This window comes from Aulonocara stuartgranti (assembly GCF_965226115.1).
Source record: "Aulonocara stuartgranti genome assembly, chromosome: 22".
Taxonomy (NCBI): Eukaryota; Metazoa; Chordata; class Actinopteri; order Cichliformes; family Cichlidae; genus Aulonocara; species Aulonocara stuartgranti.
This window is the reverse complement of record NC_138957.1, coordinates 26,707,108-26,731,955: the sequence shown is the minus strand read 5'-3', so window position 1 is coordinate 26,731,955 and position 24,848 is coordinate 26,707,108. Positions and strand designations below refer to the sequence as shown.

At 41.4% G+C, this 24,848-nt stretch overlaps 2 protein-coding genes across 4 annotated transcripts in view; both read right to left on the bottom strand.

The window, feature by feature from the left end:
* Positions 1–24,848, bottom strand: part of ext1c (exostoses (multiple) 1c) — a 92,921-nt gene that overhangs the window by 59,763 nt on the left and 8,310 nt on the right. For all 3 annotated transcript variants that reach the window (XM_082521705.1, XM_082521707.1, XM_082521706.1), the window contains exon 2: positions 20,728–22,119. In XM_082521705.1, coding sequence (XP_082377831.1) covers positions 20,728–21,674 — 947 coding nt within the window. In that variant the 5' untranslated portion in view covers positions 21,675–22,119. The remainder of the gene's footprint in view (positions 1–20,727; positions 22,120–24,848) is intronic.
* The window catches only part of LOC309698961 (uncharacterized protein), a 74,490-nt gene continuing 65,745 nt past the window's right edge, over positions 16,104–24,848 (bottom strand). Inside the window, exons 2-4 of the mRNA XM_082521731.1 lie at positions 17,761–17,916; positions 17,584–17,676; positions 16,104–16,771 (exon numbers count right to left, since the gene is read on the bottom strand). Coding sequence (XP_082377857.1) covers positions 16,376–16,771; positions 17,584–17,676; positions 17,761–17,832 — 561 coding nt within the window. The 5' untranslated portion in view covers positions 17,833–17,916 and the 3' untranslated portion in view covers positions 16,104–16,375. The remainder of the gene's footprint in view (positions 16,772–17,583; positions 17,677–17,760; positions 17,917–24,848) is intronic.

The window sequence follows — 24,848 nt, the reverse complement described above, 5'->3', positions numbered from 1 at the left end:
ACACAGATGGCTTTATCATTAAGTTCATGGGACAGTGCACTGGCTGGCTTTGGGCTTAATATACTTAATGGTGTATATAATGTAAAGGAAATGAGGACTGAAATGAGCGTCAGATTGGAATGAGTCAGGGCCTGCTGTAGTGTGAAGGGGGCTCGGTGTGCCGAGGTTTTAATCTAGAGAGGAGTCTTTTGGGCCAAGCAGGCGGAGGCAACATAAAGCCCATTTTTCACACGGCAGGCAAACCTGACAGTGTTTGTATATTCGGTGCTGTGCCATTTGGAGGAAAGCTGTTTTGTAGCGTGCTGTAGGTGAGTGTTCAGTGTAGTAGGCCATCTGACAAGAAGAGCAGCAGGCCATACATCACAGACTCGGAAGTGAAACTGTGGCTTGTAGAGTTTGCGTCTATGTTGCAGTTTCTGTGAGACTGCACCGCAAAAGACATTTCTGGAGCGACTAAGGGGAAGCTTCTCCCGTTACTTGTTTTCCCATTCATCAGAGGTGATGAGGAGGGAGACGAGTGAGAGGTTCAGAACCCACCCCAGCATGGCTATCATTAAATAAGAGCTCAACAGCATAACTCATGAGAAATTCATGATCATCTACACATTCTTCATCTGCTAGGTAGCAGAATAAAAGCCCTTATCTGGGGCACACATACTGCATTGTCTGCTGTTGGGCTTGGCAACAGTAGCACGCAGATACTGATGCACACACTTTCCATCCAGCAAAGAGTGGATTGCATTGCAAAAGAAGCAAATAAAAAGGTGATTTTTTTTTTTTTTTTTTTAAAGCATATCTTCTTTCTACCCTATCTTCATAAAAATAACAAAAATAAAATGGGAAAAAGATCTTTTGACACTTGTTATGTCTACTTTGTGCAATAAATGCAGGCTTTTCTCCTCTGGTTATAGAGGAGCTGGTTAAACAGGCCAAGAGCAGAAGTATTGTAGGTCTGATTTCAAAGCCTTTCTGATATTGTAACAGTTTAAGGGAGAGACTGTGTTCCACTGATGTTCTGGCTGCCCTTTACAAACTGCTATTTATTGATCAAAAAGTACCCAGTGTACTCTGTTAATACAAGTACCTGAGGTAACAGTACGCTATACACTCCTCAGATAAGGGCACGCGAGACAGGTCACGATCCAATAAAGTCCCTGAACTCTCTGTTATCTACTTCTAATGAAAGTTCAAACACCAAAATGATGAAGTGAAGTGGAACTGAGGGAGCCAGTTCGGAAGGAACACAAACAGAAGAGAAACACAAGCATATCACTTTATAGAAGAAAAAGAAAGTTGAAAATGACTCAGTTTTAAGCAGGATTTGCAGCACAGGTCAGACAAGCTGTGCCACCCATGTATGCCTTTTCAAAGAGCAGAACTGGCAATTAAAGAGCACATCTTGTACTGAGAGGCTACAGCAAGCGGAGAGCAAGGCTTCTTCTGAGAGAACTGTCGGAATATTTGTTTCTGGAAGAAAGGGCTTTATTGTCTGCACTGCCCACACACAGTGTTGACTTGCATGCAGCACAGGTAGCACAAAAACTAATTGGAAAAAACTTTTTTCAATCTAACAAGCGGCGGCTAGTTAAGTTTCCCTTATTCTTATGATAAGTACGGCCTCTATTCTATCCAGCCTTTGTTGTGATACTCCTACAAACACTGTGGCCAATTCTTGTGTAAAATAAAGGATCAGTATTCGAATAAGCATAGCATATCAAAATCTTCAGCACCACCCTTGTGTACTTGCTTTGTTTTGGGGTTTTTTACACCGGCTGGTGCTATGGAATGGGTGTAATTTCCTATTCATAGTTTTCACTTTCTACCACGTCATTATTGGACCTTGAGGGCAAAGCAAGACTTTCCTGCGTTGCCAAAATGCCGTGCAGTTGTTTAATTAGTTGCACTAACAACAAACTCAGCTTTTCCTCACTGCTAGCAAAAATGTAGAGAATAGCATTGCATGCAAACGCAACACACAAAAAAAAATAAAAAATAAAAATATTAATGCTGTCCACTGTCCAAAATAGTAAAAAACATGGATGTAGCTTCCAGGATGTAAAATAAATAAATAAATGATGAATCAACCCAATCCAGAAATGCGTTAAACCTGCATTTAAACCTGCATTCTGTTCGAAAGCTACATGGTGATAGCTGTGTTTGAACCTCTGTAAACACTTTCCTGTCGAGTTTTGGGTCAAGATAAGATAAGAAATTCTATATTTTGTAAACCTCGGTCAAAAAATCTTTCAAAATGAAGCATTATCTACGATTATTAAAACCACATGCTCATTGGCTGACAAGAGGTTACCCAATATTTGTGCAGTTTCACAGTCAGACCTGCCCCCACTCATCGCATTCAATTTTTTGCAACCAAGATGGCCTCCATGGAAACGCTTGCCTCAAGGCTTCAAAACCAGACAAACCAATGGGTGATGTCCCAGTAGCCACCTCCATGTTTTCTACTGTCTATGCTACTGTCCCAGAACGTAGTCCACAGTGAGCAAATGATAGAGTTAAATTACAATGTCCATCTGACATAGAAACACTAGATTACACCCCATGTAATGAACAAGTTGTAAGCTCTCAGTTAAGTTACACATTGTGGGACTGATTGCTTTCCCCTCTAGAAGACATGATTTTCAAAGTGACACCTCTGTCTCAGTAGAGTATGGATATATAGAGTCAAACAATAATTGAAATTGTGTATATATATATATAAAAAAAACACCCAGCACGCCCCTGCGGGCGGTTTATCCTTCAAGCTCGGGTCCTCTACCAGAGGCCTGGGAGCTTGAGGGTCCTGCGCAGTATCTTAGCTGTTCCCAGGACTGCGCTCTTCTGGACAGAGATTTCCGATGTTGTTCCCGGGATCTGCTGGAGCCACTCGCCTAGCTTGGGAGTCACCGCACCTAGTGCTCCGATTACCACGGGGACCACTGTTACCTTCACCCTCCACATCCTCTTGAGCTCTTCTCTGAGCCCTTGGTATTTCTCCAGCTTCTCGTGTTCCTTCTTCCTGATATTGCTGTCATTCGGAACCGCTACATCGATCACTACGGCCGCCTTCTTCTGTTTGTCTACCACCACTATGTCCGGTTGGTTAGCCACCACCATTTTGTCCGTCTGTATCTGGAAGTCCCACAGGATCTTAGCTCGGTCATTCTCCACCACCCTTGGGGGCATCTCCCATTTTGACCTCGGGACTTCCAGGTTGTACTCAGCACAGATGTTCCTGTACACTATGCCGGCCACTAGGTTATGGCGTTCCATGTATGCCTTGCCTGCTAGCATCTTGCACCCTGCTGTTATGTGCTGGATTGTCTCTGGGGCATCTTTACACAGCCTGCACCTGGGGTCTTGCCTGGTGTGATAGACCCCAGCCTCTATGGATCTTGTGCTCAGAGCTTGTTCTTGTGCTGCCATGATTAGTGCCTCTGTGCTGTCTTTCAGTCCAGCTTTGTCCAGCCACTGGTAGGATTTCTGGATATCAGCCACCTCCTCTATCTGCCGGTGGTACATACCGTGCAGGGGCCTGTCCTTCCATGATGGTTCCTCGTCTCCCTCCTCTTTCTTGGGTTTCTGCTGCCTGAGGTATTCACTGAGCACTCGGTCAGTTGGGGCCATCTTCCCAATGTATTCTTGGATGTTCCTTGTCTCATCCTGGACTGTGGTGCTGACACTCACCAGTCCCCGGCCCCCTTCCTTCCGCTTAGCGTACAGCCTCAGGGTGCTGGACTTGGGGTGAAACCCTCCATGCATGGTAAGGAGCTTTCTTGTCTTTATGTCAGTGGCTTCTATCTCCTCCTTTGGCCAGCCTATTACCCCAGCAGGGTACCTGATCACGGGCAGGGCGTATGTGTTGATGGCCCGGATCTTGTTCTTACCATTCAGCTGACTCCTCAGGACTTGCCTGACCCTCTGCAGGTACTTGGTGGTTGCAGCCTTTCTAGCGGCCTCTTCATGGTTCCCATTTGCCTGCGGGATCCCCAGGTACTTGTAACTGTCCTCTATGTCTGCAATGTTGCCTTCTGGTAGTTCAATCCCCTCAGTTCTGACTACCTTCCCTCTCTTTGTTACCATCCGACTACACTTCTCCAGTCCGAACGACATTCCAATGTCATTGCTGTATAGCCTGGTAGTGTGGATCAGTGAATCGATGTCTCGTTCACTCTTGGCATACAGCTTGATGTCATCCATGTACAGGAGGTGGCTGACAACTGCTCCGTTCCGTAGTCGGTATCCGTAGCCAGTCTTGTTAATGATCTCACTGAGGGGGTTCAGGCCTATGCAGAACAGCAGTGGGGACAGAGCATCTCCTTGGTAGATCCCGCACTTGATGGTGACTTGTGCTATGGGCTTGGAGTTGGCCTCTAGTGTTGTACGCCACATCCCCATTGAGTTCCTGATGAAGGCTCTTAGGGTCCCATTGATCTTGTACAATTCTAGGCATTCCAGTATCCAGCTGGAATATATATATATATATATATATATATATATATATATATATATAAAATAATTAGGCAGTGCTACAAACACTCAAATAAAAGAATGGCGCGTAAGTGAAATATCAAGTAATTACACTGAAGGTTATCAAATAGTTTGCATAAAAACATATTAGAGGGTGCTTGGGTAGCCCTCCATCCAAATCCCTGTTCAACCCCAATACCACCACCGCGTTATTAAAAAATGAGATACACAGATCATGTTAATGTTGATAGTGCCGCATATATTAGCGAGTCCTTTGAACCCTCCAGTGGTCGGGATTATCACTGTGTATCAGTCATTCATCTGAAGACCAGCCAATCAGAGCCCTTCATTCTACATCAAAGAGGGCAAAAAAGAAGCGGTTATTAAAAAGCTTTTTCATCTTATTGCAAACTTACACTACACAATATTTTCTGACCTAATTTTACGGCAGATATCTCAGGCAATTTGGGCATCCTCTGAGAAAGTGCTTGGGAAAAAAAATTCTTCAAAATGTGTTTGGGACAGCCTAATTGCAGCGAAATCTGGTCTGAGTGCTGCGTGTCGTTTTTGTAATGATATGCCTGCTGGCTTCTTTTCACATTAATGGTTTGAACTTTGAAACCTGAACAATTTCAGCATTCTTTGTTTCTGTTGAGGTCAGGTGGTTTAAACGAGTCAGCCATACAGAAATGTGCCTTCCCTTAAAATTTTTCCCTTGACGCCTCACAATTTTGATGACCAAAAGAAAGAAAGACTGAGATGTATCAGCAATCACATACCTCCCTTCTCTTGATAATGACTAAGCTACAAATGCTCACAGATTGTGCTGCTTGGGGTCAAAGGTCAAATAGATGCTATTAAGAAAGAGTAAACATGTGAAAATCGGGCCTCTGAGCTGGAGGCTGGCTCCTTAACTGCATAAGGAATGAGAAATGTCTCCCTCCACATTTCTCTCCTTCTCTTTCTCTCTCCCAACTGCATTGTCATTGTCAAAGCTTTTACGCTCCAGTTGGCCTGGACAAAGCGAGCACAGTCGCTCCAGGCTTTTTCTGCTATGATCGCCACGGCGTTAGCCGGGGTTGATAAAGGGCTCGATTAGGGCACTGAATGGGCACCCATTAAGAGGACATCCACACCAGTGAGAGAGCCCCTGGGCCAAACGGTCTTTCTTGAGAAACCTGATATGCACCTGACAGAGTGGAACCACCCACTCGCACTTACTGGAGTTGTATAGCTTTGCTACGACTGAAGAACGAAGAGCTGAGAGCGGAAAAGCTGAATGAGTTTACTCACTGGCAGAGGTTGACAGGAAAGAACATTTTCAAGGCCAAAGCAAGCTCAAATCTTTATACACTAAATCTGCTATTAAAAAAACGACCAATGACATTATAAACCTCGACACATTCATCTCAAAGCTTTTTTTCTAGTTTTTGTGGAACCTAAAGTCATTTTTAAAAGGTTTAAAAAAAATGTGTTTCTGCATACAATTTGACTCCCAACATAAACTGCACAATAAATTCAGATGTAATATGCCATCGGGCAAATGTTTCATCCCCAAGCTATAATCAGTTCCCCAAAGAAGAATCTTATTAAATATGACTTTGGTTAGCCTTCTGCTCTGAATTATTTCTACTGAAAAATTAGATTCACTACTCAAGTCATAACTAAAGTTATAACTTTAAGCCAAATCTCCCGTATTATCAGTGCGAAACAGAGCCATCGTTGAGACGGGCTCTGGATAAGCCCCCTCCTTATACAGTGTGTATTAAAGATCCTGAGCTCCTTTGGAATAAACTGAGATGAACTCTGTCAAGATTTGTTTAGACATAGTTTGTAACCGCGTGACCTCAGAAAAAATACTACTGCTTCCAAACTGCTGAAGGCTATCAGAAGAAAACCGAATTATTTTTAAACCGTCGCTGTTTTCACACGTGTGAACGCAGCGAGGTCAAACCGCAGACAGAGGATTTTACAGGTAAGGTGATCCAGTTCGAAGCACCTGGATAATATTTGCTACAAAATATGACAATGTGACTACACTTTATGATTTATGATCAGGTGCCTCTACTGACAGGTGAAATGTTTTAGTTTAAAATTAGATACAGAGGAGCTGGAGTGTTACAAAACTATTAATGTTATCTAAGCATTTAGTTGTATCTCATATGTCTTGGACCTTATTCTAACAATGTTACCATAAAAGACTACTCTCCACTACAACACCACTAGAATTTGTTTGACTGATGGTAAATAAAACGTTTATCAGTGCTTTATGGGCACTGACATACTTTATGAGTATTGGAGAAATGTATGCTGCTATGGTGTAAAGCTCTCCAGTTTATAAACCATGCATATTCTGCCGATGTTACAAAGTTAGATGAGAAGGAGAAATCCTCTCCTGTGCCTGTCCATTAAGTGCAGCATGTTATCTTGCAAAGAACAAGGATTCAAACAGGGGGGAAGTTAGTCTCCTTTGTGCAACAATAAAAAAAACTCTGATAATCATCTTCCTTATGCACACTAACAGTTATGTTACATTTTAAGTCAGTAGGTTTGAAAACTGGAAAAAGGAAACCTAAATGATTTATATACCACTGATAAACCATTCACGAGGGACCTTAGCTGAAATACAAAAATCAATCCATGATGGATGTAGGAGACTGAAAAAGGTGCACAGACAGATATGCAGACATTGGTCAAAACTTTGTAACTTCTTGAAGTGTGTATTGAATAAATACATTTCCCTTTGTTACTTTTTGCAGGGTGAAAAAAGAGTTTATCAAAACGTGCATGGAGTTCGGGAGAGCATGGTGTCAAAACTGGAATGCATAGATTAGCAAGTCAGAAGCAAAAGCGGGTACTGTTCGTCCGGGCTTGTATGCAGCATGTGATTAGCACAATTGCATGCAGGACAATCGTGTGCAACACTAAACACACAGCTGTGCTGTCAAAAAAGTTTGCCTTCATGGAGAAGCTGGGTCTTTTCATAAATTATGCATACCGGAGCTCAGAAAGATGGAAGGAGGCCTGCAGTCAACTGCAGGACTGTATACAGTACAGTCTGAAAAAATGAGAAAAGGAAGGAAATATAATGAGGGAAAAAAGTGAAGGGGTCGTGTAGAGGATACATGCAAAAAAAGGTGTGAGTTAGGGGGAGAAAGAATGATTACAGTAAGCTGTAAAATCCTTACATGTGTATGTGCTGTCTGTGTGAAATTAGATTTGCTGTTGTTTTTAATGTGGGGATTCAACTTAAGACCTCTTAAAAGTTAAGTAAAGCCTGTGTGGAGCAGATGTGTCTACCTTTTCTTTGGGGGGGGGGGGGGGGGGGTTGCTATTGGAGTTTTCCAGACCTGATGCAGCACAAAGCTGCTGAGACCTGAGCTGACTCATGTAGGGCTGTGGCTCCAGCGTCGATGGTTTTGCTTGGGTGACAGTGCAAACAACAAGCTTTAGCTACAATGAATGCCCTCTGACAGGACGGATAAATTACAAGCTATTCTAAACAACTGAAGAAGCAGGTTTAGTAAAAATTAAAATGGAAATAATAGCGTTTAGGAAGTGGGAGGTTTGAGGCTTTGAGTACAGCGGTTGAGAAAACAATGGCCGCATATAGACTGGAACGCAAACATTTAAAGGCAAATGATAAGCAGGTTGCAACTGGCTTATCCTTTATCAGAAATACAAAATGTAATTCAATTCTATGTGGAATAAAAGTTGTTCATCAGTCCAGATGAGCAGCGATTGGAAACTTTCAAAGACCACTGCCAAAAAAAATCTTTTTCCAAGTAAGAAATACAGTCAAAGACATCATTTCCACTAGATAAAGTGAACTTGGATTGATTTGTGACCTTACAAATGTGCCTCCCTCCTGCACATTTTTGGCTAAAACCAATAATAACCATCTAAATACTAAGAATTGAGAGTCAAATCAAGCTTACAAATTACTCCTTGGCCAAGTGTTATCGGTCCACAATAATTCCTGGAAGTGAGATCACAATATATGCTACAGAAAAAAACAGAAAACTGTGTGCTGCATGACAAAATTGAAAGAAATTCACTTTTTTTTTAACCTGAAAGACACCAAGGTTAAAGAAAAAATCCAAAAGGTGTCATTATCTTCATACTTAAAACCAGTATTGAGGCTAGACCAGCCTCCTTCATACTTCTTTTAGTTCCACTTTGGTCTCCACCAACTGCAATTACGCAATTCTGTCTGTTAAGCTGCCAGGTTATGTTAACTAGATAATTAATCAGAGCTTTTGGGGCTTTTTATAATGATGAGATGACACAACACTCCTTTCAGACACAATGAGCTTGAATTGAAACCTGAAACTTGTAATCAAACCAAGAAAATAACATTAATAAAGACATTAAAACTTGGTGGAGCTTAGAGGAACTACATAGTTTCATTAGTTCGGTCTCAGTCACACAGGGCTAGAGACTGGTTGGTGACCCTATGGCAACCTCTGATAGCTAAAGAAAAACCAGCATTTTGCTAACTTTGCTAACAGATGCTAACTTGTCTGGAAGCACATTTTTAAAACCAGCACCGATATTTGGTGATATTTGCCGATAGTTTTCCTTTCTTTTAGACAGATGAAACATAAACAAATATGTTGGTGTTTATGATCCCTTACTAAGACACTATGACAATGGTATTAAAGAATTATGTGTTTTATTTGTGTTTTATTGCTCGTATATGCATCTCATTTTAGATTTCCAAACATATGTTGACAAGTTGCAGAGTGCTCGCCGGTGGACAAAGTATGCAACGTCTACACTCATAACATGGTTGAAGGGTGTTTCGCCTGTCTTAATCTATCGGCCATATTAATTATTCACTTATTGCCCAGTATTGACATATTGGGATAGATTGTTCTGACTTTATTCTTCAGGTCTTTTCCACATTTCACAGCCATCTGATCCACTGTGAAAGTACTGATTATAATGGATTTAAAGCAAACTTAAAACCAGTAAGTTTGTGGGTGAGCCAGCAGGTTAATCTTAAGCCCTGGATACAACCTTTGAGGCACTGTCTAATTTAATATATATATGACAAGACTTGTTGAAAGCACTGAGGGGAGAGGACCGATGTGTGGGATTAGAAAGACATGAGCCTGAGAGGAGGAAAAGAACGGAGGATGGAGTGTAGAAGTGCCAGAGAATCAAGGCTGCGTCTCATTTCCAAGTATTTTAAACAGAGGCAGCAGATATGGGCCACACAAACCACACACGCACACACAAACCACAGCATCTCCAGAGGTACAATTTCACAGGCCCTAATTGCAGTGGGCTGCAGCATTTCTTATTCAGTTTGCCAAAATCTTAAACTGCACTTTCTCATATTGCATTTACAGATCCAGGCACACACACACATAATTATGCATGTTCCCACCCACATATTAATTTAGATTGCGCTTGTGCGGAAGTAGTAACTACGCTGCTATATTTTTTTCAATGTTTACCAGCAGGTAACAACAGCGCCACCTTCCTTTCCAGCCTTGATTCACTTTTCATCAACTGCACCGAAACCCTTCGTAGTTTAGGAATTCTTACCCATTTGCAAGCACATGACAGCTGAACAGATTGCACCTATCCGTTTCGAATCACACAGGCTTGGGAGCATTGCTGCAGCTTTTCCTTCTAACTTTAGGGTAGCAAATTCCTTCAGTTCTGTTTTGCCCGATTAGTATGCTACATTCATTCTGAACTCTCACCCAGGTTTTAAAGTCTGAGTGCTAGCTCTTTCGCCTTCAACAACCTCAGCCTCCTTCAAGGGAGGTCATCAATAATCACCATCGGTTTCCAACTCAAGAACTTATATAAACCAACCGCAGTTAAAACTAACAGTGATGCACAGCATTTGAGCGACTGAAATCTCATCCTCCTCCTGTGTTATCCATCTTTGGTTAAGCCACCACTTCACAAACACACTTCTTAGCTGGAAGTTTAGAACTCAGTGTTTTTGGCGGCACCTTTTGTACGTTTCTCTCCCTTTCTTTCTCCCCTCTCTCTCGATTTTTCGCACTCTTGCTCATTTACATTCACTGTACAATGCACGTTTCCCAACCCTTTCTTAGAGAATTCTATAAAGCGAGGGAAACTAGGCCATTAGGCTGCAGCGCTGCTTCTCCCTTGCTTCAACTATCGCCGCTATTCCAATTCCCTCTTCCTCTTCCCCGTCTTTCTCTCCCACTTTGCCACCCTCCCTCCTGCCCTGTTTGATACTCGCTTTTTCCTCAACTTGCCTGCGGTATCACCCAGTCTCTCTCCCCCCTCCAACTTTTTTTTTATAATCTTTATCACATGGCATTTTTCTTTTCTTCCTTTCTATCTTGCTACTCTTATGCCTTGGGTACCACTGTGTCCTATCTCCAACTTGTCTCTTTTCTATTTTATTCTGTATTCCCTCCCTATCATCCATAATCCATGTATGCTCTCTCTCTCTCACACACACACACTCAAAGTTCCACACCAGTAAAATCGGACCAAAAAATATTTCCAGGCACCTTCTGTTCCTATTCAGATTGCCTTTTCCCTATGGCACATTTTAATGGGATTCTTTGGGTCCAATTTACCAATTGTTCTGCACTTTTAACGAGTGACTTTGTGTTAATAGAATTGGCAGCGACAAAGGTATTTAACAAACCCTTAATGAAAAAAAAGTACTTTGAGGACTTCCACGGAGATACCAATTTTCCCTTAAGCCAGAAGTGCAACACTTATACAAAACTCAACAAAATCGCAATATAACCTAACATTTTAGAGCAAACCGTCTTTAAATCTAAGCTGGACACATAGCTTTTATTAATAATGCTTTTGAACTGGCTGCTGTCTGGTACGGTGGCTGAAGGAAAGGTTGTTGCTTTGTTATATTATGTATAAAGTACAAAAGTATTTAGCATGAATGTATCGAAAGCCTTGTGTGTTTCATTTATTTTTTATTGTAAAGCAGTTTAATTTTAAATGTGCTATATAAATAAAATTTACTGACTTACTTACATTTTAGGAGCATAAAGACAGAGTAAAACAGGTAAAACTTCTATTGGTGTTACACACAGTGGATATGGCGAGGTATACTGAGGATAAACTTCAGACATTTGTATGAAAAGGTATAATTTCAACTTCTGATGCTGAAAAAACATCCTTGACGATAGTGTTGATTTTTTTCTTCTTTCATTTTTGTTCTAAAGTGTAAACAGAAATGAAATTATTAACCTTTTAAACCTCAGCAAACAAAACTAAATCTATCCTCTAGAGATGGCAACAAGATATTTTTTATATTTTTTTGCTAAATCTATGGGCCGAGCCGAGGGTCAAAATAATTTTGAGTTGGTGATATTATGTTCAAGACAAATTTCACAGACTGTCTGTAGGCTTAATCCTCTTGGTGTAAACTACTGTGAGTCAGTGAGGAACACAATTACCTTAACACAAATTAAGCTACTTGTGTTAAGGGGTTAATTAAAAAAAGATGTAATGTATGCATGAACGTGTTTACGTGTAAAAATATTGCTTTCCAATTTGGAAACTGAGCCTATGAGCTGTGCAAGTGTATCACAGTTTAGGACCTTCAAAGTGTAGGACCTTTGATATTCGCAGCTTTTATATTATTACCTCAGTTGCGATGTTATTACCATTTACGCATGCTGTGCACCAAATTGCTAACATTCAGACTCTTCAGTAAAAAATATGTATTCTATAGACTCATAGACTAAAAAGTTTATTTTTTCCTTTATATCCACCAGCTATGACTTTATACTGAAAGCTGTTTAGCAATTAAAGGCAAGAGATACATTAGTGAATGTAATCTCATCACCCATATAGCATTTCTTCCTTATAAAACTTCATATATTTTTACTGTTAAAACAAAACGAGGAGCCAGTGTTTACCCAGAAGGAAACCTTTTTGCATTCCTATCATGTTCTAATAAAAAAAGGGGGGGAGGGGGATTTTTATTGGGGCAGAAAAATTATGTCATGACGCTCAACTGTTCGCTCCATCTGAGTCCCCCCCCCCCTTTTCCTAGTTCCTCCTCCTTCCCCTCCTCCTCCCTTTTCTCCCCCATGGGTTGCTTATGTCACTGATTGTCCAGGTCTCTCAAGGCTAATCTGCTGGTGTACCAGATGCAGGCGATCATTAACCTGGTGCTACCTTCTAAGAGCCTCATTAACCAAGACGCGGTCTCAAACGCGAACACAAGCTCATGCACGCCGTGTATAGCAGTGACAGTCACAAACAAAGAAGCATGCTTTCTCAGTGACACGGCCTATTAGGAGCAGAGCAGTCGTTTTTCACTTGCATTTTTGATCAAAAATAAAGAAGCAAACTATGTAACTGCAGACAGATGGAGTAACGAGGATGTGTTGCTACGCGATCTAAATCTTGCTCCTGCAGTTTTTCTCTCCTTCTCCTGTTTCTTTGACACGTCTTAATTCAACGGCCACCACGGTTCTCATGTTCTCCCTGCAGAAATCCCCCTTTTTCTTTCCCCCAGAGGGAAATTCAAAGGATGCAACAAGAGAGATGATCCAGCACCTTCCCCTTGCTCCCATCCCCTCTCATCTCTAATTCACCACAGAGAGAGAATTCATACAAAAGGAGAAAAGGTTTCTTTTTAAATCAGCTTTTTTAAAACTTTTTTTGTACAAATGACGGCTGTCTCCATTTGCCTCCCCCGTTCGCACCCTTGCACCCTCAGAGCCGTTGCTCTACCACAGATTTACATTGGAACTGCCTCTCATCCCCCACTATCCTCTCTACCTCCTCATAACCCTCCCACCTCCCCACCCGGTGTTTAAGTAGTGGGCTGAGTGGAATAAATGAATTCATTCATAAGTCTTACAGAGCTCCATCCCCATGCCTCCAATGTAAACAAGCCTATGGTATAGTCTAAAGCATGTTCCTGGATCAGATCAACCAACAGACTATGGAATTTGAAGCAAATTATATTATATTGTATAGTGTGCCACCACAACTTTCCATATTCATTATATTAGTATACTGACATGTTAATAGGCCCTCCAAAATTTGCTTTGCAGTTTTATTCTGTTATCCCCAATACAGCCATGCTTTGACAGTCTGGTGTGACTCGAACTTCTACCTCTAATTCTTTTCCTGCTCTTTGCAGGAATCCATCATCTCCTTTCTCCAAATGTTCTGCACCATCAGAATACCATGGTATGTCTCTATGAACGGACAGGCACTGACTTTATAATGAGAAGCTCTGTCAGCACTTCAGCTGCAGAGACTTTTATTGCAAAGTGTAAGTTCAGCAAGTGGGAAGCGAAAAAGAGACGCCCGTGTTGTTCATCTCTATGTAAATGCTACTGCAAAGAATAATAAAAGATAATAGAAATTGCACAAAAAAGTAGACTATAGTCATAGAATTACATTACTGAACATATATTTGATTGCTCCATACAAAATGATTACATTTACTCCTGCTTAATGAAAAAAGCTATTAAAAGTTGATTTAAAAAAGCAAATTAAGAAGCATGGAAACAGCCACTGCACTCATAAAAATTAGTCATTGGATGAACTCAATTTGACTGATGGCAGGTTTTCCACGTAATACATTTATTTTGGTTCAACCAAATCTACATACATCATGACAATTTAATTAAATTGAGTCAGTAGAACACAATTTAAAAGGAAAAAAATTACATTAATAAGATGTGAAAGGTTTTGGTTGGTTCAACTCAATACAATGTCATTCATTTGAGCTAGATTTTCTTTCGAATTGAAATGATTATTTTAAGTTCAACTAAATCATAATTTTAATTACCAGAAAACTAATTTAATTATTAAAATAATGACAAAATAAATTTGTTTTTTCAACTCAGTTTTATTCACTTGAATTAAAAGCAGAAACAGAATATTTTGTGAATAAACATACATTTCACATGGTCAAATTAACCTTAACAAAATCAAAGTGCTCACAAAAAAGTGCCTTACATTTGAAATGAATATCAAATCTGAAAAGCACACACCTTTGTATTACTAGGCAAGACTGAAAACAAACTGGAATTTGTAAAATCCGATTTCACGTAAGAATCATTGTATATATATTTATAGTGACACTTGCAGGTAGGTTTTCAGCAAATTCACAATGATAACCTACTAAACATTGCAATTCACACCATATTATGCCAGTCACTGAACATTTTAAACAACCCAAAAATACTTAAATACAAATATATAATGTATATATATATATATATAACAAAACACCCAGCACGCCCCTGCGGGCGGTTTATCCTTCAAGCTCGGGTCCTCTACCAGAGGCCTGGGAGCTTGAGGGTCCTGCGCAGTATCTTAGCTGTTCCCAGGACTGCGCTCTTCTGGACAGAGATCTCCGATGTTGTTCCCGGGATCTGCTGGAGCCACTCGCCTAGCTTGGGAGTCACCGCACCTAGTGCTCCGATTACCACGGGGACCACTGTTACCTTCACCCTCCACATCCTCTCGAGCTCTTCTCTGAGCCCTTGGTATTTCTCCAGCTTCTCGTGTTCCTTCTTCCTGATATTGCTGTCATTCGGAACCGCTACATCGATCACTACGGCCGTCTTCTTCTGTTTGTCTACCACCACTATGTCCGGTTGGTTAGCCACCACCATTTTGTCCGTCTGTATCTGGAAGTCCCACAGGATCTTAGCTCGGTCATTCTCCACCACCCTTGGGGGTATCTCCCATTTTGACCTCGGGACTTCCAGGTTATACTCGGCACAGATGTTCCTGTACACTATGCCGGCCACTTGGTTATGGCGTTCCATGTATGCCTTGCCTGCTAGCATCTTGCACCCTGCTGTTATGTGCTGGATTGTCTCTGGGGCATCTTTACACAGCCTGCACCTGGGGTCTTGCCTGGTGTGATAGACCCCAGCCTCTATGGATCTTGTGCTCAGAGCTTGTTCTTGTGCTGCCATGATTAGTGCCTCTGTGCTGTCTTTCAGTCCAGCTTTGTCCAGCCACTGGTAGGATTTCTGGATATCAGCCACCTCCTCTATCTGCCGGTGGTACATACCGTGCAGGGGCCTGTCCTTCCATGATGGTTCCTCATCTCCCTCCTCTTTCTTGGGTTTCTGCTGCCTGAGGTATTCACTGAGCACTCGGTCAGTTGGGGCCATCTTCCCAATGTATTCTTGGATGTTCGTTGTCTCATCCTGGACTGTGGTGCTGACACTCACCAGTCCCCGGCCCCCTTCCTTCCGCTTAGCGTACAGCCTCAGGGTGCTGGACTTGGGGTGAAACCCTCCATGCATGGTAAGGAGCTTTCTTGTCTTTATGTCAGTGGCTTCTATCTCCTCCTTTGGCCAGCCTATTACCCCAGCAGGGTACCTGATCACGGGCAGGGCGTACGTGTTGATGGCCCGGATCTTGTTCTTACCATTCAGCTGACTCCTCAGGACTTGCCTGACCCTCTGCAGGTACTTGGTGGTTGCAGCTTTTCTTGCGGCCTCTTCATGGTTCCCATTCGCCTGCGGGATCCCCAAGTACTTGTAACTGTCCTCTATGTCCTCTATATATATATATATATATATATATATATATATATATATATATATATATATATATACATATATAAAAGATTTTCATTAAGAACATTTTGTGTTACCAAAGGGGAGGTATTTTAATAAAAAAAAACTTTATTTCTCTAATTCAAACTTTTACAAGCTTATAAGAACGGGAACACCAACTTTAAAACACTGGAAGACACCAAACTTGTCAACATTTGTTTTGTCCCTTCGAAAATCCCAAACGCAATTAAAAGGAAGATGCTGGTTACAACCATTGAATTTTTTTTGAGCTAAATTCTCACAGTCCTTTTATCCATCTATAGTAGTATAGATTAAAGGTTACATCACTCACAACAGAACAGCAGACAAAAATAGACAACTTCTATTTTTCAAAAAAAGGGGAAAAAAAAGGTCACAGTTTGAACAAAAGAGATAAAAAGGCCAAAATCAAATTTTGTGCTGGGGTCTTGTTTGCCTAAGCAAACATCTTCAATTTCATTTGTTGCATTTGTACTGAGCCTTTGTCCATCCAGATTCATTAAATTCTTCTGACATAACTCGAAAGTGTACTTGAGGTCATTTGGATAGCTCAGATCAAGTGCATAAATCAGTCCAAAGAGAACGATGAATGACATGATGACACTACCGAGGTTGTTCATAATTGTAGTACCTTCAATGACAACTGCAACATCCTCTGGCTCCTGAATGCCTTCTCTTCTGATGGTGTAAATACCCATGACAGTTGCTGCAGTGGATCTCAACTGTTCATCCTCAGTGGAGGAGGTCTGAAAAACAGGATGTTTCAGGTTTAAGGGCTCTGTCACTTGGAAGGGGAAATATTATGCAAAACTCAGCTTTGTATCCTTTTGTGCTGAAACATGGGTCTCTACTGCCTCTATAAACACTCCAAACATAAATAAAACCCATCAATCTGTTCTCTATCAATAGTTTGGGCTAAGGTATTATGTACCTCCCTTTGGGAGGGGCTTGAAATAGAGGAGCAGCTCCTCAAGTGTCTATAGGTGTAGGTGTGTGTGTGTGTGGGGGGGGGGGGGGGGGGGGGGGGCTGGGTCAATTTCCCTTATTTCATGACAATTGGGGACCTTTTGAAACAGCTTGTTTTAGGCACATTATTCCGGAAACCAGAGGATCGCTGTAACGCCAGTGACACTAGTCAGTGTCTCGATGCAATCTGCTGGGTTCCTTATATAGAAGACTTTTTACTAATTGGCATAATTAACTGAATTTCATTGGAGTGTTTACTTTATGAAGTGCCTTGAGATGACTGTTGTTGTGATATACCGCTATATAAATAAACTGAATTTAAACACTGACAGAAAGTGGATGAATGTTTTCTTCACATTTACCGTGTTTATAGAGGCAGTAGATACCTACATGGCAGCCCCAAAAAAATGAACAATTGAATTTTTACTGAATCTGTCCCCTTAAAAGGTGCTCTCCAGTACAAGTTTCAACAATGACTATTAAGAGTAATACATATTTCACAATTATATTGTCTTATTTGAATATATGAGCATTTTGCGTGCGATGAACCTAACTCAAATTGAATCTAGAAAAGAAAGTGTGATAAGCGTACCAGATACTCCTTGAACAGTAGGTCTGGATCTTCATTAAAGTAGATCACCAGGCTTTTAAGAGTATGCTCCCTCTTTATGTCGATGTCATCACACTAATGCAAGGGTGGGAAAAAAAGGGTGAAAAAAATGGAATTGATTGATTGCATTTAATTGATGGGTTTATCATTAGTACTGACCAAACTACTGATCGCCATGATATCCTTGATCTTTTGGCCCTTTGCTCCTTTGCTCCCCTCAAAAATTTGCATCAGCTTGTCTGTTAAGTTGTCCAGCTGAGCCAAGAACTTCGCCTGCAGGGGTTTTGTAGTGATCTGCAGGAAGTCTGCATTCACCTGGAAATAAAACATACATAAATATAGTAAACTAGAAGTTTAAATACAGACTGCTGAATCAACACACTGAAAGTTGCTAAACATTTGAACCATCAGTGAAGTTTGTCAAGACCTAAACTGTTTTTAGCTGAGTTTAGGAATATATCGCCACCTGTTGCTTTGGCATGTTCCTAGCAGCGTTTTCCTTCATTTTTGCGTTTACCTGTGGACGGGATTATTTTTTAAAACGAAAACGGAAAATCTCCGTTTTCAAAAATACCTGTGTAAGTGTGGACGTAGCCGAAATCTTTTATAATAATAAATAGGTTTGAACATCATGGGAGTGCGCATTGTGCTGCCTGCAGTTACTCTTCCGGCCACATGGTTCGCTTTTGGTAGCACCCTCAGTAAACTATGTAGTGCTTTTAAAGACACCTCAAAACGATACTTTCTACTAGAAAATGGCATTATATAATAATAAACACAGAATACATAATTTTTAGATTATAAAAAGAAAACAGTAAGAAAGAAGTTAGCTATAGGACATCATCTTTCATTGAGCACAATGGCTAGCTGCTAATAAGCTAGCACACGTTCCGACTTAAAAGTTGGCAGCTACACAATTTCTCCTCTAAAACAAGGCACTTTTGAAAAGACCTGGCTATATTGTCAAAAAAAATAGTATTCAAGCAGAGAAGAGAATGGTAGCACCACCAAAAGTTCAAAAAACAACTGTTACAAGCTTCTATGATAAATAGCATTGCCATAGATTTAGCTGATAAAGAAATACACAATTGGATATATGAAAAAATAATATGTTACCTTACCTGAAGGTGTAGTTTTATCCAAAAAGTACAGAAAGGCCAAGAGCAGCTGCATTCATTTAGGTGATCCTGAAAGAGCGCAAAATTTTCAAAGAAGGCGGACCGTTGTGTAACTCAATAACTTTGTGTTCTTGTAACAAAGACTGCTTTGAGAGAAAATAATTTAGGTTCACCACACGAATAATAATTGCAGTAATGCTGGAGTGCTACATTTGCGTTGAATGAGATTAAAAAAAATGTTTAAGCTTAAAGAGGGGCTTGAATTTATTTCTTTGAGTTTACAAATACTTAATTGCAAAAATGTACTCCTCCTACCCCCAGTGCCCCAACAAACTCATTCATTTTGTGTTCAGAATCAGCCTCTGCTGGTTTAGAATAATTTTAGGTTTACACAAAGAAAATCAAATTAATTTGGTATTTTTTAATTACATTTATGAACAACTAACAAAATTTGTATGTGTTCTTTGAAAGGAGGACCTGAATCTGTTTTTTGAGTGTGGGGTCTAAAGCTACTCCACATTTAATACGTCCATAACAATTACCAGGGTGTAACGTTTTCTTTACAGTAAACAGAAAAAAGAAGTGTTGATGCTGGATTTCAGGCTTTTTGTGCTCGGGAGCACTAATTATTCTTCCTGTAAACCAAAACCTGAATGTCTGGTTGATGTTGACCTGTGTGTCTGCTGTAAGGCAACCATTGGCAGATAAACCTGTTTTGAGTCATTTGATTTTTTTTGGGTTTTTTTTATAACTGAATCAAAAGCTGAACACCCAGCAAAAATGAAAAAAAAAAAAGGTTTGCATGTGACTGAGGTGTGAACAGCTTATGCTGATGTTTCACAGTGCACAACTGTATGAAACGCACGATGAAAGGTAGTGATCAGCTCCGAGGCACATGGTTCTAATTGACTGGAAAAATGAGCAAGGGGGGAGGCACAGGGAGGAAAAGACATGTTTACCAAGCTGCTGCTGCGAAATGTACAAAGCCGATGGGTGTGTCTCCAAAAGTTTTTCATTATTAAATCGACAATGGGCGAAAAACCACTGGGTGAAGAGCTTCAAACAGCACACAGGACCTCAGTGGAAATATATAATTTGTTAGTTGTGACATTGTTCAACCTGTTTTCACATGTCACATCCCGACATTAATATTGTTTTAGCAATAAAGCCCTTTAGGTGTTGCTGTAAGCTCATTTCTCAATGCGTTTTATCCTCCCCACCTCTTTGTCTTGACTTAAGTAACAGTGACAAGCATTCTCGGTGCAACACGAGCAAGAACATCTTGCCGTGAAAAACATGGACGGTCTGAACAAAAGAAAAATAGCACCCTTAAACCCAACAGCAGTTTATTATTAACAGATTTCGGAAAGCCATTCTTTGCGCTGACCTTTGCTTTGGTTCGTTTCACACAGCAGTTCCAGTTGTAATTCATTAGCTGCAGCTATGCTTTTTCCTGGACTTGTATTATTAAACACAAAACACAAAGTGGAAATAACTGCATGTGCACTTTGGCTGAATTCCCTAATTTGCCCATCTATCACACTGTAATATATTTGAAACCCTAAATAGTAAGGGTGCTCAAGGTCAGTTACCACAAGTTAGCCACATTACAATCACCCTTTAATAGGACTAATATAATTTAAGAATAAAAAGGATCGCTGGAAGTTGTGACCTGAATCTAAATTTCCAGAGACGTGAGTTAGTGTCTAAAATCTTTGATCTAGGATGCAACTGCCAAATATCATAAGCTCAGGCAGTCAAAAAGTGTGCAGCAATAAAAGAGAGACAAAAATAACCAGTGGGACACGAAAGCTACCCCTGACACAGCTTGTAGAAAATCAGCTACATCTAAAAGACCAATAAAACAGCATGTAAAGTTCAAACGGGAAGGCAAGCAGAACAACCCCATTGTGTATTTCTTAATAAAAAATATAAACCTTTCCACCATTTCTTATGAATCCTTATATAATGCCACATTGACTCATACATTCACTGTGGCCCATCTTACCTTTCGTATTCCAGGTTGTCATGGTCGCAGCGGGCGTCTTTGTGCTTCTCCCAGTCCTTCCCGTGGCGGCATGTTGTCAACGACACAATGTCCTTGCCATTGTGAATGTGATGAAGCGCATTTCTTGTGTCTGAGCCGATGCCCGTTAGATAGCGCTTCCCTTTGAACATCAGCAGGTACTTCCTTCGTGGTGGAACTGTGTTCCTCACCAGCCAGCCCCGCTCTCCACCCTTCTGCGGGTGATCCTTTGAGAAGAGAGGGATGGAGACATCAAAGCCCGGCCTGAAATGTTCTGTGTTGAGGCTGGCTTTGGCTAAGATGGCCTGGCCAATGTTGAAGCCCAGGTCCTCTGTGTAGTTAGGCCACGTGCCTGAGTACAGGTTGAAAATCAGATGGTTCCGCCCGTCATTCCACAATGGGTAACCACGGATACGTTCATCCACATTGGGCACAAACTGTCCTGATAGCTGGTCCCTGTCTAAGGTGTCTATACCAAGCACGAACAGACATGCCTCACGGGGGTCTGAGGTGTAGTACCGTGACTCGGCTATAGATGTTAGGATCTTCCTGTAGCTTTCCGACACGCGGTCGTTTTTCTCCGATGGATATATGTACACTCTGAACCCTTCCCTTCCTCTACGGCGACACCGAGAGAAGTCAAAACAGGTCTCCATGCGACAGCGGCTGTCTTTATAAATGGCAGACCATGCCTGGCGCCGCTGGCGGGGTGACTCTGCCATCCCAGGGTCTGTCTGAAGTTCATCCAAGTGGGCATAGCGGGGCAAAAAGGCTCTGTCGGTCCAGTTGGGCCAGGGGCGCATCACATCACCCCGGTGGCGTGTCAGCAGGCGGAGTAGACGCAGCTGGACTCCTCCACCCCAGTAAAAGAGGACCAGCCAGCAGCACGCACACAAGCCCAGCAGAACATACTTCTTACGCGCCTGCATGAGGGCCTGTGACAGTCTCCTTTTTCCCTGCTCTGTCTCGCTTTCGTCCTCTGTTTTTACTTTTGTTGTCCCCTCAGCTCTGTAGCCTCACAGGGGTTTGGGACTAACTTGCAACTTCTAACAAGGAGCTTCTAATGGAGGACAATGTGTTAACAAGGACATCGCTGCCTCTGAATGTGACCCAGTCCACTTTGCCATTTAGAAAGGACACAGTCTAAGTTACTGACTCCCCTCTTTCAGTCTCTTTCTGGCCTTCCCATTTGCTTTCAACTGTACGCTCAGATGTGTGTATTAGCCCGCCTCTGCTGTAGCACGCGCTGCTGCTTTGTACATTTCTTCCGCTGTCCAGCCCGGCCGAGAGTGATGAAGGGTGATTTCTCCGCTCTCGCAGGCCAAGCTTGCTGCCTCATAGTGCCTGGCACAACTGCTGTCTGCAGGGGCCCTCCTGGGGAGAAGTAAACAAACAAGAATACACATCAGTACACAGAGCAGCATCACAGCTCTGCAACCAGCACTGAGAAACACACTGGGTTATAGTTGTTTAACTGCTGTCTCAGCAGATGCCGTAACTAACACTTTTCATAGCCCAGTGGGTATAGCTTTTCATTTCGGTTAGTCATATGTAATCTGCAACCCCCCGATCACATTTAATACACACAAACACACATATAATCAAATAGCACTCAAGTACCACAGCTGGGTAATGTTTCACGGCCAGCGGAGGGTTTTAAGCTGTCAAAATCCTTCTTCGGCTGGAGCTCATAAGGAGAAAATTGGGAAAAGTTAACTCAGCGCACTTTCAAAAAGGCATCCAACCGAGATCAGCCACACATCAAAATCATCTTTTCGTCAAGTCTACCTTCATCCCTCTCCGGCTCCCACACTCCTATAAAAAGGGATGGCTATTTACAGGCTCATTTGATAGCATGAGAAACTGGGAGCAGCTGACTGGGCTTGATGCTATCGAGCTCTTCAAGCTCCAGTTGAACTGAAGCAGATACAGTTGAGGTGCAGTGAAGGAGAAAATAAGACGGCGTTTAGCATCTAAAACTGAGATGTGGAAACACAGCAGGAAAACATAACCGCTTTATGGCTCTGAGACGTCCATTCACCGCGGACGGACTGAGCGAAGGCTTTTTGTAAATTTGCAACGGTATTTTTTTTTTTTTGCCAAACATCCCCTCATAACTCCTCCAAACTTGTACAGTACCTACAGTGTGTGTCTGTGTGGAGAACACACCTCACAGTGAAGGTCAGTGTTCTTTCTGCCAGCTGCCACACAAAGGCAGCTTTCAGGCCTCACCTGGCCACCCTCTCTCTACCTCTCATTCACATTCCTCCTTTCTGCCTCTTCTCCAGCTAAGGAGAAGCTAGCCTGCCTTCTCCTCTGGCAGCAAAAACAAGCAGCACAATGACGGTGTGGGTAAACAATGCAGGTTTTCATTCCTCAAACTGAAATACAGCAGGAATGGAGTTTTGCATGTGAATTGCTGCGCATAGTTAAAATTCTAATTAGTATGTATGTTACTGGGTGAAAAGTGTGAAAGAAATCAAACATTTTGGCAGTAATTGTTCCTTTGGTTCCAGCATTTACTAAATATCTCAAGGCTTCAATAAATTCAAGGCTTCTGCAGTTTATTCAACGATAAACTGAAATTTGCGCTCTGCCAAGAGAGAAATATGTGACTGCGCGACAGATCACACAGACCTCTGTGTTAAGAAGAGCTTTGAATGTCACAACTAAAGTTATTTGGTATATTGTTTTTGCTGAATGAGTAGTTCAGATGACAGAAAATTAATCAACTGATAGCTCGAGTCTTTCATCAAGCAAAAATGTTCAGCATTTGCTGTTTTCACTTTGCGAAAGCGAGCACTCGATGTTACTGCTTGTGTATTTTTTGCTAATGTAATAGCTTTTGGGCAAACAAAAGCATCAATTTGAAATGTCACTGCAATTTTCATCATCGACATCTTTTGTTCCCAATTATTACGAAACAATCGAGGTTAAAGCCCTCATTGCAGTCAAATAAACATGCACTAGATTCCGGTGTCACTTTCTATTAAAAAATCTATTAAAAAATGTTCAGATTTAGAGAGGAAAAGTCTTAATTTAAGCTTCATTTCTTTATAATTTGCAAGGAAACAGTCAGTATTTAGTATTACCACCTTTATTCTCCTATAATTTCTTTAAGTAGTCTTTAGGAATAGTACTACGGGCTTCTTGAAGGACATTCAAAGCATTTATTTAAATGCAAGCAGCAGCAATATTCATGTCTGGGCTCTGGACAGCAGCATTATTATTACTAACTGGGCAGTGTATTTGGGATCACTGTACTGCTGAAAAACATGTTGCTTTCCAGATGGTAGTGAATGGTGGGTTAAAATTTAATGGTACTTTTCTGTGTTCATAATAACATCAATTTTGACAAGATGCCCAACCCATGACATCGCCTCCACCGTGTTTTACAGACGGCTGTACCTCCATCCTGAAACCCTTTCAGACGAGGCGTCGGTGAAATGAATCAACCAGATGTCACGTGTCAGGTATTTGGTGGATTTTTTCTTATTTCTTAAGGACAATGCTCTCAGTTTTTCATCTGCTGTAAATACTTTGTTGTTGTTTCTGGTTTTTAGCGGTGCGGCTCCTTCTATTGTCCTCCACTTGTCCAAAAAAATTAAGAAATGGGGAGTGACTCAAGACTTTTGCACAGTGCAGTATATTAATAATGTTAACTAAGATTCTTTATATGGTCAGTTGCCCAATCAGTACACTAAGCTGTGGTTCTCTTTGCTACAACATGGTGTGGAATGCTAAACAGCGCAATACTAAAAACATCTAAGCAGTGGTCTGAGAAAACATTTTCAGTTTAGTACCACCATAAAATATGACTTTATTGTTGTGCTTGTCAAAATTAAACAGCAGAGGCAACAAATTCTTGAAAGTCTGACTTTGATTAAAGTAACTTTAAATGCTTGAAAGCGTGTATGCAGGTTAACTGTTACATCTGTACGCATAAGACTTGCATATAGGACTTGTGTGTGTGCACCACTGCCATGAGTGTGAGCCACAGCACCCCCAGGTAATTCGGGTCAGCTAATCTGCCTGTGGAGATGTTAGTGGGTGGTTTATGTCACCTCCCGTGTTTCTACTTTGGCCACAACTGAAATGCAAGC